The sequence below is a fragment of the Pseudorasbora parva genome, chromosome 1 (genome assembly GCF_024679245.1).
Source record: "Pseudorasbora parva isolate DD20220531a chromosome 1, ASM2467924v1, whole genome shotgun sequence".
In the NCBI taxonomy this organism is placed as follows: domain Eukaryota; kingdom Metazoa; phylum Chordata; class Actinopteri; order Cypriniformes; family Gobionidae; genus Pseudorasbora; species Pseudorasbora parva.
The window spans coordinates 8,998,935-9,011,314 of record NC_090172.1 but is presented as its reverse complement, the minus strand read 5'-3'; the positions used below and the strand labels follow the sequence as shown (position 1 = coordinate 9,011,314).

Genomic DNA, 12,380 nt, shown 5'->3' with positions numbered 1-12,380 from the left:
ACATTTGATTAATTTATTCAATTTCTCTACCTAAAAACTGTTAGACCTACCTGACAAATCTGAAAAGCATTGTTTGTGCTGCTGCTTGTATTTAAGTTTTTTGTTCTTATTTTCTTTATTTTTATTTGACAGTAGTTCTTTCTTTCCCTGAGCATGGCAAATAGTAATAATTCATTACATTTTTATAGTGCTTTTCTAGACACCCAAAACGCGTTACATATAGAAGGGGGGAATCTCCTCAGCCACCACCACCAAATACCAAACCGTGCTGAAACCGTGATACAAACCGAACCGTGAGCAATCTGCACTGTTACACCCCTAGCGTAACATATGTATGGGGTGTCACAAAATTAGAAAATTTTCAAAGAATGCCATGACTGAAAAAAACGTCTCCAAGAACAACCAATTGACTCTACTGCTAATCCACTAGCATGGTGGAGAGACAATGAAACGCGCCATCCGCTCATAGCAAAATTGTCACATAAATACACCAACATGCTTCACCATGTACATGACCTGACCAGATTACTTTTGGGTGTGCGTCCTTATATGACTTACACAGCGCGTGGAAAAAAGTTCAATATTTTTTATTTTTCCGTCTGTGTGTGCGCGTTGTAAATATAATTTATTCTGAAGCAATATTCTCACCAGTATTCAATCAGCTTTGACATATTTAAATATGCATATTTGTGATTTAAAAAAATATATATTATTGAATCATTTGAAATTTGATATTTTTACCTTTTATAAAAGGTATTTCCCCCCTAATCATATTAAATAAAGGCTATGCTTCAGGTTTCATTTTATATTGTTAAATTTGATCAATACATACAATTAAGACTATAAGGGCTGTTACCAATCAAATTAAATAATTTACACTGAAAAATTACAAATGCATTAAATAATGTTTTGAAATTTGTAGTTTTGAATAGACATATAACAAATGTTGGAAAGTATGTTTAAACATGAAACTAAACCTCCAGTAGGTGGCAGCAGTTGGCTGTCTTAATGCGTAAGCCATTGAGTCGTTCATTCAAACATATTGTATTTAGCTACAAATCATTTCAACCCCCCAATATCGTGCAGCCCCTAATGGTGTCTTTTGTTGGACAACAGGTTTATAAACGCTTCTAATTACAAGTTTGGGAAGATGTTTGGTGCATGTTGTTTTTTAAATGCACGCTATATTTACTGTGAACTGCTGTACGTGGATTTAAATTTAAAAGTCACAGCCTTTGTGATTTCATAATTGCACTAAGCCAAATTGCGGTTTTGGATATAAGATACATTTTATTTAGATTTTACTTTCTTTTATGCATGCATTGCACAGAGAATGCAATTAATTGAATGGGTGCATATTTGATGCATCTATAAATGTTGATATACCTCTGACTACTGTTGTAAAGGTAGCGATTTATTTTATTTAACCCATGTAGTCACTTTTCACTGCTCAATACTTTTGTTGGCAAGTACATAAAAAGTGCACTTAATGTAAAATAAAGTGCAACCATTGTAAGCCACATTTGGAATTCTTCTGAAGGATTTTAGGACTATAGTCAGGTCACACCACACAAAATATCCATTTAAAAATCTTCAGTAATACATTCAGGAATGTTTAATTGTCTTCACTCATAGAATGTTACACATTGGCCGAAGTGAGTGCTTGAAGGGTCTCTCTCTGCTGTTGCCTTGTAAAGTGGGGCAAGTGGGAGCCATTTTGCCATGCTGCATGACTCATCAGTTTCCAACTTGCTCTTTACTTTCACCCAACCTGATGTTGCAATCATGCGGTAATGATGGCTGCCACGTCCTCATTTACCCTCATACACAAAGGCTTTGTCACAGAGATTGTTGTAATAAATAAATGGGCTGAATTTAAATAAAGGACATGTAATATGATGCTGATTCTCATCACAAAAAGAACACCCCCTGTGTTTAAAGGATGCCATAATGCTGGAAAAAGGTTTATAAAATATTTGCAATTAACAGGAAGATGAAATCAATACTTGCCAATCATTGTCAGCTAACATTATGAACTTTTCTTTGGTTTGTTTTTTGCAGTACATCTTTGGGGAGTTCAGCCCAGATGAGTTCAATCAGTTCTTTGTGACTCCCCGCTGTTACGTTGAGGTAAAATAATTACACACATCTGTATATATCTAAAATGCATAAATTGTTAGACTTTTCTTTTTTTTTGGCGTTTGCTATTTTCTACCCTATCTTAACTGTTTATTTTATAGAATTTGAATTATTTGCAACATCTGAAATGGATTTTTCATTAACACTGCTTATCTTTCAGTGTAATCTTTAAGACTTTTAAATATTTGACATTACTACTAGTGTAAGAAATGGTAATTTGACATTGAAATTAATTTTCATTTTGCTCCAAATTGTTGCACATATGGGAAATGTAACAAAAAAGCCATCTTGCCTGTTACATGTTATGCCATCATACTCTTCATCCACCTTTTTCCCTCCTTCTATACAAAAAAAAAAGCATGAGTCACTGTTATTTAGTGCACATCCTTTGCTGTCCATTCTGATTGTGGATAAACTCCGGCCTTCCACTCCAAAGTACATGTTATAACAATTGATCTTTGTTTATTTCAGATAACATTTAAATGTATAGGTTATGGAATAAAGTTTTGTTTGTATGTTTATGTACTTTTATTGATTTGTAATTGGGTGATCTTGTGCAAATTTCTTATCAGCTTCCCCCCTTCAATGATAAAGTCTCCTGCGTCAGCCATTCTTCAGGTAAGATGAAAGCCTCATCTGATTGTTTCTACAAATACTGATTCAGAAATAAAGATATGAGTTACAGACTACGAACTCCTTAATCACAATTACGCCCACATAACCGCACAGAATGGTTTTTATGTATTATGCATTGACCATATCTTCACACATAGAATACAGAATTCATAATATTCATCTGTGCTATTCACATCCTAATCATTAATTGGTAGAATGGCCCTCATTCATCAGTGAGTTCGAGCCTAAGGCTACATCCCCATATCTGTAGTCTTAATAATCTTTCCCGAGACAGTATCATATTGCCCTCTCAGGTAGTTGTGACCTTCACCCTCATCTGTATCAATTATTTAGGAGGTTACTGCACTCCTGCTGTGCCTTACATAACGGAATCATTGAGACGGCAGGTTTGCGGTGAGTTTTCGGTCCACTACACAGCGCCTTACTCTTCTGTTTTTGTTGCAGAACTCAACACCCAGGTCTTAAATACTGACAGCTTTCTAAACCTTCCCCTTTATCAACCTTAAACCTTACTGATTCTTGCCTGTCCATTTAATCTTTGGAGCTTTGCATGCCTAGGTGCCAGGCGTCTCTCTGGCGCGCATATGCATCTACCTGCAGTGCAGGTTTTATTACTTTTATGGAAATTCTGTCTTAACCCATCACAGCTCAAGAGTGGACTAAGAATGTAACTTCATGGACCTCTTCGTCTTTCAGGAACTCTAACAGAACTTCACCTGAAAATGTGGCAGTCTTGACAGTCCACAACCTGCTTATGAGTTTGTCCACCATGCTGTTCTAAAATAAATCTAAAATGGATACTAACAAAGGATGTGGTCTTAACTATTTATTTTTCCATTTCTTGGGAACTTGTGTTCCCATGATGAGTTCTGGTTTCATTGATTTTTTTTTTTGCTGATTACTGGCTAATTTTGATACTCAAAGTCTTAGATGCGTTCACTAACTCTGCTTTCATTCACTTCAAACTATCCTTCACTGCTTAGTCTGCACAGTTCAGTGCCACAACAATCAATCAATCAATCAGTTTTTTTGTATTTTGTATTTGTAACATGATGCATCATAATTAATTCTATTGTACACATTTTTAGCTTTCAGCAAAGCTTATTGAAAGATCAGAATAAGATTTCTAACTGTTAGCTTTGATGCATCTTTTTATTTAAAATCAAGAAAATAACTATAAATGCCAGGGTGGTTTAACCAGTTTACATGTACATAAATCTAACTGAGATGTTTTGATCTGCAGGAGAGGACTACCAGCATATCGAGTTTGGAGTGGATGAGGTAATAAATGCGGAGCCTGTGGCAGTGAAAGACTCACTGTACAAAGTCTCCAGCACTCTTAATCCCCAGGCCCCAGAGTTCATCTTAGGCTGCCAACCATCTCAGAAGGCCTTTCCCACAGCCACGGCAGTCGCTGATATCCCAGATGGTGCCGACTTTAACTCCCTATGCTGTGGCAACTCCGAGACCTCAGGCCACCAGACCTGTTCAGACATGGATGGGGTTTCGGGTGGCTTGGGACAACGAAAGAAAAAGAAAAAACGGCCGCCGGGATACTACAACTACCTGGAGGGTTCCAATAGCACCGGCGTGGTCACAGATGGAGTAGGTGTCTCAGGCCTGGTTAACGGACATAGTCCAAATGCTCCACTCCTGGGTTCAGAGGACATGATGGGGGACATGCTAGCTGGGGCTGAGCTCACCCCCCCAAGTTCTGTAACCTCCACCACATCCACACCCCAAACCGGCCCTCTTACCCATCAGAGGACTTGTGAAAGCCCTGACAATTCAACATTGGACTTGACGAGCGGAGCTGCCTCTTTGTTAGACAGAAATGGAGCAGCTTCTTTGTCTACTTCTTCTTCGTCCTCTCAAAGCAGTGGGGTTGCACAGGGTGCCAGGACTGCAGAGCAACATGCAGAACCCCCAGCCCTAGAGAGCCCAGTACTCCTCGGTAATGGAGGACACAGCTCCTCTCCACCATCTCCTATTCCCCCTGCTGCTGCTCTGGCCACAACCACAATTCCTGCTACTACTGATCAGAGGGAGGCCGAAGGCTCGGGGGAGGCTAACGGGCTGCCTGAGACTGCTTCGGCTGCTGGAGCCTCAGACGGACTCCAAGACTCGTCTGAAACAGGCGAGGTGCAGTCTGCTTCCTCTGTTATCTCTATGTCCTTAGACTCTGAAGTTCAGCCGGTAGTCTCGCCCATTCCCCCTGCAGCACCTGTGGCCAACCCCCCAAAATCCTGGGCCAGCCTCTTCCACAACTCCAAGCCTCTTCCTGGAGGTCCTCAGGCTTATGTTGAGGTGAAGAGCACACCTGCTGTTGTCGTGTTAACAGCTGCCTCAGCTGCCTCTGAGTTGCCTGAAAAGGCCAATGAGGTGCGTGAGGACCCTGTCCCTGTGTCTGAAGACCCTATGGCACTAAAATTGGCAGGTAAAATATGACGCAACAATGTTAAAGGTTTCGAGTCCTAAATGTAAAGAATGTTTTATTGCACAAAACATGCCTATCAAATGTTTGTTTTTAAGCAAATGCTTTCTTGTTGACTTTGCTAAAGGGATATTTCACCAAACAAATTAAAACTGTCATTTACTCACCTTTGTTGTTCCAGTTGTATAAAACTTTTGTTTATCTTCAAAACACAAATTAAGATATTTAATGAAAGTCCATTCCACTAAAAATCAGCAAATTTCAAAGTTCATAAAGTAAATGTGTAGTGATTTAATCAAAGAAACAAGGATAAATTTAGGGTTTTATTCATATTGATCAAAACACATAAACTATGCTAAACGGTCTCATTCATACTTGATACACAAAAACAAATCCCCTTATCCAGAGTCCTGCACGGGTCCGATTTTGTAAATCCGTTGTTGTTTTGAAATGATTTTATTAACTTGAAATACAGGCAAGCCAAACCCGTTAGGTCTTCATTCACAATTGGAACACAAATTAAGATGTTTTTAAGCTGCACTGTGTTTGCTATGTAAAATGCGTAGGAGACTGGCACAGGCTAGAACGAAATTGTTGAATGAAGTTTGTTTTTGCACACAAAGTATTCTCGGCACTTCATAAAATTAAGGTTGACTATTTTAACAAATGTTTTTACTCCCTTTCTGGACCTTGAAAGTGTTAATTCATTTGCTGTCTATGGAGAGGTCAGAGAGCTCTCGGATTTCATCAAAAATATCTTAATTTGTTTTCCGAAGGTGAAAAGGTCTTACGGGTTTGGAACGACATCAGGGTGTGAAATTAATGACGAAATAAAATTTGTGTGAACTATCCCTTTAAGTATTTTTGTGTCAGTGTTTCACATGATCAGTGCCTCTGTAGATATTTCCCATTTATAAGCTAAATGAAATTTCAGTTAACTAAAATATTAGCTTATTTAGTATTTAAATGTTCAGTTTCCTATCTGTTAAAATAGAATAATTTATCTTAATGAAACTTCTGAAAAATTCACTGTCTTTGAAGCAGGGCTGTGTATCAGTATAGATGTTTTGATTCCTCTTTGCACAATTTTGATTCAATTGAGAACTCGTTATTTACACGTTATCTGTGTGCACATCTTGTTCTCTTTCACGTCATCTTTCAACTAGGGGTGTCCCCGACTAAGGATTTACACATTCGAATCATAATTTTCGAATCTCTCTATGGTCGACCAATAGTCGAATCATCTGTGTGTGTAAACCATAGACTGGAAAAAAATAAACAGTATAAACGGGTTGGGAAAGGCAGGACACTAGTCAGCAGGAGGCTAAGACTATTTTTATTTTACTTTACACACGGCACACAGCCACCACTTTTAATAAAGTGATCAAAACTAGGCTACACTACACATTCGTAAATTAACCGTTCTCTCATAACATTTAAATGCCACGATCGAAAAACAGAACATCACACAAATATATAAAAGAACATTTTGATAAATAAACCTAAAAAAAATACCTGCCAAGAGAGGAAAAGAACACTTTGAGTGCGTTTATATGCACATTCTTAAGCCGATTGTGCCTGAAGGGGGTCGCACACCGGACTGAAGCTCGGCGCTGTCTCTCACACCAGGCAGACGTGAACATTATATCTGCGCGAGCTCAATTTTGAATCGACTTCTGACAGAAGAGCTGCACGATGAGTGTATCTTGTAGCACAGGGTGAAATCAGTATGTGCATTCACGATTTGAGGGAAATATACATTTTATCGCGCGGACAGCGCATCGAATGCCGCCGTCGGTGTATTTGTGTTTGATTTTTAAAGGCGCGCGCGTCCGGTGCGAAGTTCAGTGCCCTTAAAGGGGCGATCGCTCAGTGCCGCGACACGTCTATAATACTAATATTGAGCACCCCCATATTGCCAAAATGGTATGATCCTCGTTTCATAACACCCGCGAAGATTCGACCATGAGATCAGTGATCGAATCCGGTCCTGCATATCGATGCATCGAATCTTCGACTATTAGGGTTCACCCCTACTTTCAACTCAATGTTTAAATTGGTAGGGCTAAAAAACCTATGAAAATTATGAACTTTTGTGCCCATGCTGCACTGTCCTTTCAGTTCCTTCAAGTCTCCTGAACGTCTTTCACGCTAAAAGGCACACATGCATTTGCCATGTTGAACACTAAACGAAAGACCATACTCCCCGTTGTAACATCGTGCAAGGTAAATAAAATGATGACATCTAGCGGATAAGACTAGTGGTGAGATTAATATCATTCGGATATGTTTGTGGAAATAACTACAAAATTATATCTATTTGACCACATTTTTAGAAATTATTCCATTGAAAAAAATTGTTTTGCCCAGCCCTACTTTGAAGAGTGTTTAATCAGCTCTTTTGCCTACAATGACTTCATAAGGACCACGTCTGTCAAGCTCCAAAAGGCATCATGAAAGTGGTCCATTCATCTTGCGTGTTATATTCCACATATTTTGAAGCAATACGATAGTTATGTATGATGAATAAAATTAGAATTTTGCCATCTGTTCTGTTGCTTTCACGTTATGGGTCTTTTTTGAGGTGGACAGACGTGGTCACTGTTTGTTGCTTTATTAAAGACAGCTGCATAAATGTTCATAATATTTTCTTGAAAACAACAGCATGTGGGTTTGGAACATTGAATGAATAATGGAAGAATGTGTATCTACTGTTGAACTATGCATTCTGTTTGGTTCATGCTTCTGTCCACAAGATGGCGGCAGCAGCCTGTTTTGCTTATCTGCAGGCGGCACCCATAATCCCTTCTGTGGATCCTAATCACTTCAGGGCTGCTTTGCTCAATTCTTTTAAAAGCCACGCTTCCTCATCTTGGTGGTTGTTGATGAGATTCCCCCCTTCTATGTAAAGCACTTTGAGGGCCTAGAAAAGCGCTATATAACGAATTATTATTATTATTGTTGCTCAAATTAATCATGACAGGTCTTGATTAAAGGCCCACCCAGTTGCTGTATTTATCTATCATACTATTACCATTAATGTTCAGAATGTGTCTCCTGAAGAACAAAAAAAGCAGGGAGGTTTCTTGTCCAGAGCCTAAGTGTTGATTTGTTAAGTTGATTTGCTTCTGCTCATTCAACACGCCTCTATACAATGATTTCTTGACCTTGGAACCAATCACTTGGACTCTACATTGTATTAAATCTTTCTCTGGGTTTTCCCTGCTGTTCCTCAAATGAGAGAAATATTGCGCAAGATCAAAAAAAAAAAACTTCCTTATGAAACTGCTGCCTGGTGTATTGTGTAGACTTGCCGTATTATGATTGGACAAATTCTATTGGTCTCAGCGTTGGTTTATGGTGCCACTCAAACATTCTTGACTGTTCTCCTGGGTAAATGCATGTTCTATTAAATAACAGGAAGAGCATCTGTTTGGTTAATGGCATTTGTATGACTATTTCAGATGTTTTTCTTCAAAGTTGTTAATAGGATTTATGATCATGTGAATCTGTTTTTTATTATACATATATATACTTGTGTAAAAAAAAAAATGTCAGCATTCCTTTTGTCCCGTGCTAATCTCCCTTGATGCAAGAGACTTGGATGGGGCACTAAGTGGAGATGAATTTTTCTTTTCCTGACCATTGGCTGCCCTCGTGTTTTAGTTTTCAGAATAAATCTGCAGAATGCCTTTTGTTGAGCTCTTAGAATGGATTTCTATGCTAGCTGCTTTGAGTTAGTAATGATGTTTTATGTACATTTTCTGGTCTCGTATGATTCATCAGTATTGCAAATCACATGACACTTCGTATCTTCTGGTGTCACTTAAGCCAATATTGGCCAGATATCCAATTGCAAATAGCTTGAGACATTGTAAAAACCTGTTTTGCTGTGGAAAACCCCACAAAAAAAAAAAAAAAAAATTCCAGTCAATTTGCATTGGATAACATTTAAGTTTTTATTTCTTTGTTTTGAAAATATCCAGTTTAACAGTTTTTTTTTATCTTCCCCACCAGCTTGTCACTACAACATTATCATGTTGTGCTGACCAATGAAAGATAAAGGGGTTGTTGTTGTTTGTTCTACTGTGCATTCCACTTTAATTCTATTAAAATATTGTTAAATTCATATTTCCACGTTACCATGGGAGCTGTAGCATTATTATAGTCTCCCTTCCTAGGCGTGGTACAAAAATCTCATCATTCTGCAATAATCAGCTTCTTGTGCATCAGTCACATTAGCAAGGTTGGAGTGATGAACATAACATTGTTTACCATTTCCTCAGACTAGTGATTGTTTATGATGTTTGTCTAGATTTCTCTTTAAATGCTATCTTTTTTAAATTTATTTGTATTTGTCTCTTATAAAAACAATCAGGTAAACTAATCATACAAGGTTTTTAAGATTACCTAGTTCAGGCAACTTACCTTTTTGCTATTCAAAAAAATGTGGTTTTGTACCCTAGTATCCCTAGTGTTTCATTCACAAACATGATTTATTTTTATTTTTCTTTCCATCCATCAGAATTAATTGAGAATGTGAAGTTGATACACAAACCAGTGTCTTTGCAACCAAGAGGACTGATAAACAAGGGAAACTGGTGCTATATCAATGCTGTATCCTTTTCTTTGCCTTAGTTCATCTGGTCTTATTGAGCTGTTTAAACCAATAATTAATCGATGAAGCCTTTCTTGTCCTATTTGTTTATTCTCACTTGACTCTTAGCTTTAGACCCTGCAGGCCCTGATTGCGTGTCCCCCCATGTATCATCTGATGAAGTCTATTCCCCTTTTCAGTGAGACTCAGAGACCCTGTACATCCACACCCATGATGGATAACTTGTAAGTTTCAAGCTTTTTTCTGTCCTAAATATGACTTTATAATTGTTACACTGTTTTATATGAACTAGACTTTTCTAGTTTAAGAGGCACTAATGTGATAAGTCTTATGAAAGTACTCAAAATGTGGACCACATGTGGCCCTTGAGCCATGTACACTCCTGAACAAAATCTTGGAACAAAAGACCAGGGGATGCGTTGCAAGTTTTACACATTTCGCACTAGTGGATCATAACCGGGTTGTAAGTGCTGCTTCAAAATGCCAAAAGAAGAAACAGGAGCAAGAGACAAAAAATAGACAGTAGGCAATTTATTGAAAACTGCATTTAAACTCAAACAGGCCGTTCATCAGCTGATCAAAAGTTTAAGACCATAGCCTTAAAAAGGTCAAATCTGCACAAAAATATGGCTTTCATGGCATTGTCCTTCAAGCAGTCATATTGTCAAGATCTCCTGATGGCAAAGGCAAAAAGGCTTTCTCTCTTTGAACGTGGCAGGATTGTTGAGCTGCACAAGCAAGGCCTTTCGCAACACGCCATCGCTGCTGAGGTTGGACGCAGTAAGACAGTCATTTTACATTTCTTAAAAAATCCTGAGAGTTAAAAAAGTCAAGTGGTAGACCCAAAAAGATTTCACCTGCACTGAGCCGCAGGATCCGACGGGTTGTCCGTGAAGACACAGGTCGATCCTCAACCCAAATTAAGGCCCTTACTGATGCTGACTGCTGCCCAATAACCCAATAGCCCAATTAATGTGTAAAACTGGCAATTAATCCCCGGTCTTAAGATTTTGTTCAGGAGTGTATTTGTGGCCCACTGATGTCATCATGGCAACTGCATCTACAATAACTACAAACAACTTGTCTGGTTAATAAGATGCAGGAATGGATAATGTGAATATACTCTGTCAATAGAAATATCAACTGGTCCAGGTGCCAAGCAGAAAAATATAGTCTACTCTAAATGAGCCAAGTTTGAAGATTCAGAATAAAGCATTGCAGGTTTTTAGTCTTTTAAACAGGAAGCACCTGTTTGTACACTGATGTCAGACTTATCGTTCATAATGAATCTTAAATATGATGGAGTAACTGGATGGCAACTTTCATTTGAAATGTACAAATCTGACCAGAGCTAAATATTCTGGGTGAATATTTGAATATTTAAGTGCATAGTTTTTGATGAATTCAATAATTTTAATGACATTTTTGGACCAAAATCACATTTTTTCTTTTTAGCATTGTCTGCTTGCCACGTTAATATATTTCTATGTGCATTTGTAGTGTGGCCCTTGAAGCTAAAGGGATCCTCCTTTCCGAAAAACTAGCATGTTTACTGGCAGTATTAGGCTGTTTTATTACATTTAGTTAAGCAGGGGAATTCGTTTTTTTTTTGTAATTTTTGTGAATGTGTTTTTGACCTTTGACTTTTGTCTTGTAGTATTCGGCTTGTGAATGAGTTCAGCAATATGCCTGTCCCTTCCAAGGCTAAACAACAAGGTAATGTCTGTCCAGAGTTAATGATGGACAACATTGTTGCTTATTCCTTTTTTTCACCTGTGTATTTATACATTATATATTATATATTATTTATACTGTGTATTTATACATTATATATTATATATCATTATATATTATCTTCTGCTTTTCTTATAGCTGCTGGAGAGAAGATAATGAAAGACCTTAGAGTGGGTGTTCCTTTTGAACCCACCTACATTTATAAACTCCTCACCCTCATTAAATCAAGCCTTTCTGAGAAGGTAGGCAGCATGAAAATGGTTTACAATACAGCCCATTGTATAATTGGACTTGCTAAGGCCCCAACAGTGTTTTTAGAGGGCTCCAAGTAGTACACATTTTGAATGTCTTTATCTGAAGGGAAAGCAACTAATTCTAGTTTATGTATTGATTGATTGTAATTGCCCCCAACAATACATTAGCCACTTAGTTTCACGATTACTGGCACCTCACAATCAAGTTAAAATTATAGACCTTACTTGACTCACCTGAGGACAAGACCTTCCTGTTCTATCTCTGTTTGTATTTGTCTGTACATTCACTAACATTGAGGAACGAGTGCATCAGGAACCTCTAATGAACAGATCAAAGCAGATAAAGATAAAGCTTTATTATGGCTATCTTCAGCCATTAATGAGCTGGATCTGTGGATGCAGTCTTCCGGATGTGGAAGAACGACAGCGTGTCTAAACAGTGCTGGCATAGCAGGCACTATACAGAGGATCAACATTTTCCTTGTATTCTACAATCTTAAAACTTAAGCTTCCAAAAGTGTTTTTTCAATGAATAGCTGTTTTGGGTTCCCCAAAGAACCTTACA

At 38.0% G+C, this 12,380-nt stretch overlaps 1 protein-coding gene across 4 annotated transcripts in view; it reads left to right on the top strand.

Annotated features, from left to right (window-relative positions):
* The window catches only part of usp10 (ubiquitin specific peptidase 10), a 62,392-nt gene that overhangs the window by 30,142 nt on the left and 19,870 nt on the right, over window positions 1–12,380 (top strand). For 2 of the 4 annotated variants that reach the window (XM_067416955.1, XM_067417025.1), the window contains exons 2-9: window positions 2,062–2,130; window positions 2,712–2,757; window positions 3,109–3,168; window positions 4,019–5,212; window positions 9,735–9,826; window positions 9,942–10,051; window positions 11,485–11,543; window positions 11,700–11,803. In XM_067416955.1, coding sequence (XP_067273056.1) covers window positions 2,062–2,130; window positions 2,712–2,757; window positions 3,109–3,168; window positions 4,019–5,212; window positions 9,735–9,826; window positions 9,942–10,051; window positions 11,485–11,543; window positions 11,700–11,803 — 1,734 coding nt within the window. The remainder of the gene's footprint in view (window positions 1–2,061; window positions 2,131–2,711; window positions 2,758–3,108; window positions 3,169–4,018; window positions 5,213–9,734; window positions 9,827–9,941; window positions 10,052–11,484; window positions 11,544–11,699; window positions 11,804–12,380) is intronic. The other 2 variants (XM_067417100.1, XM_067417186.1) reach the window with 1 other exon arrangement.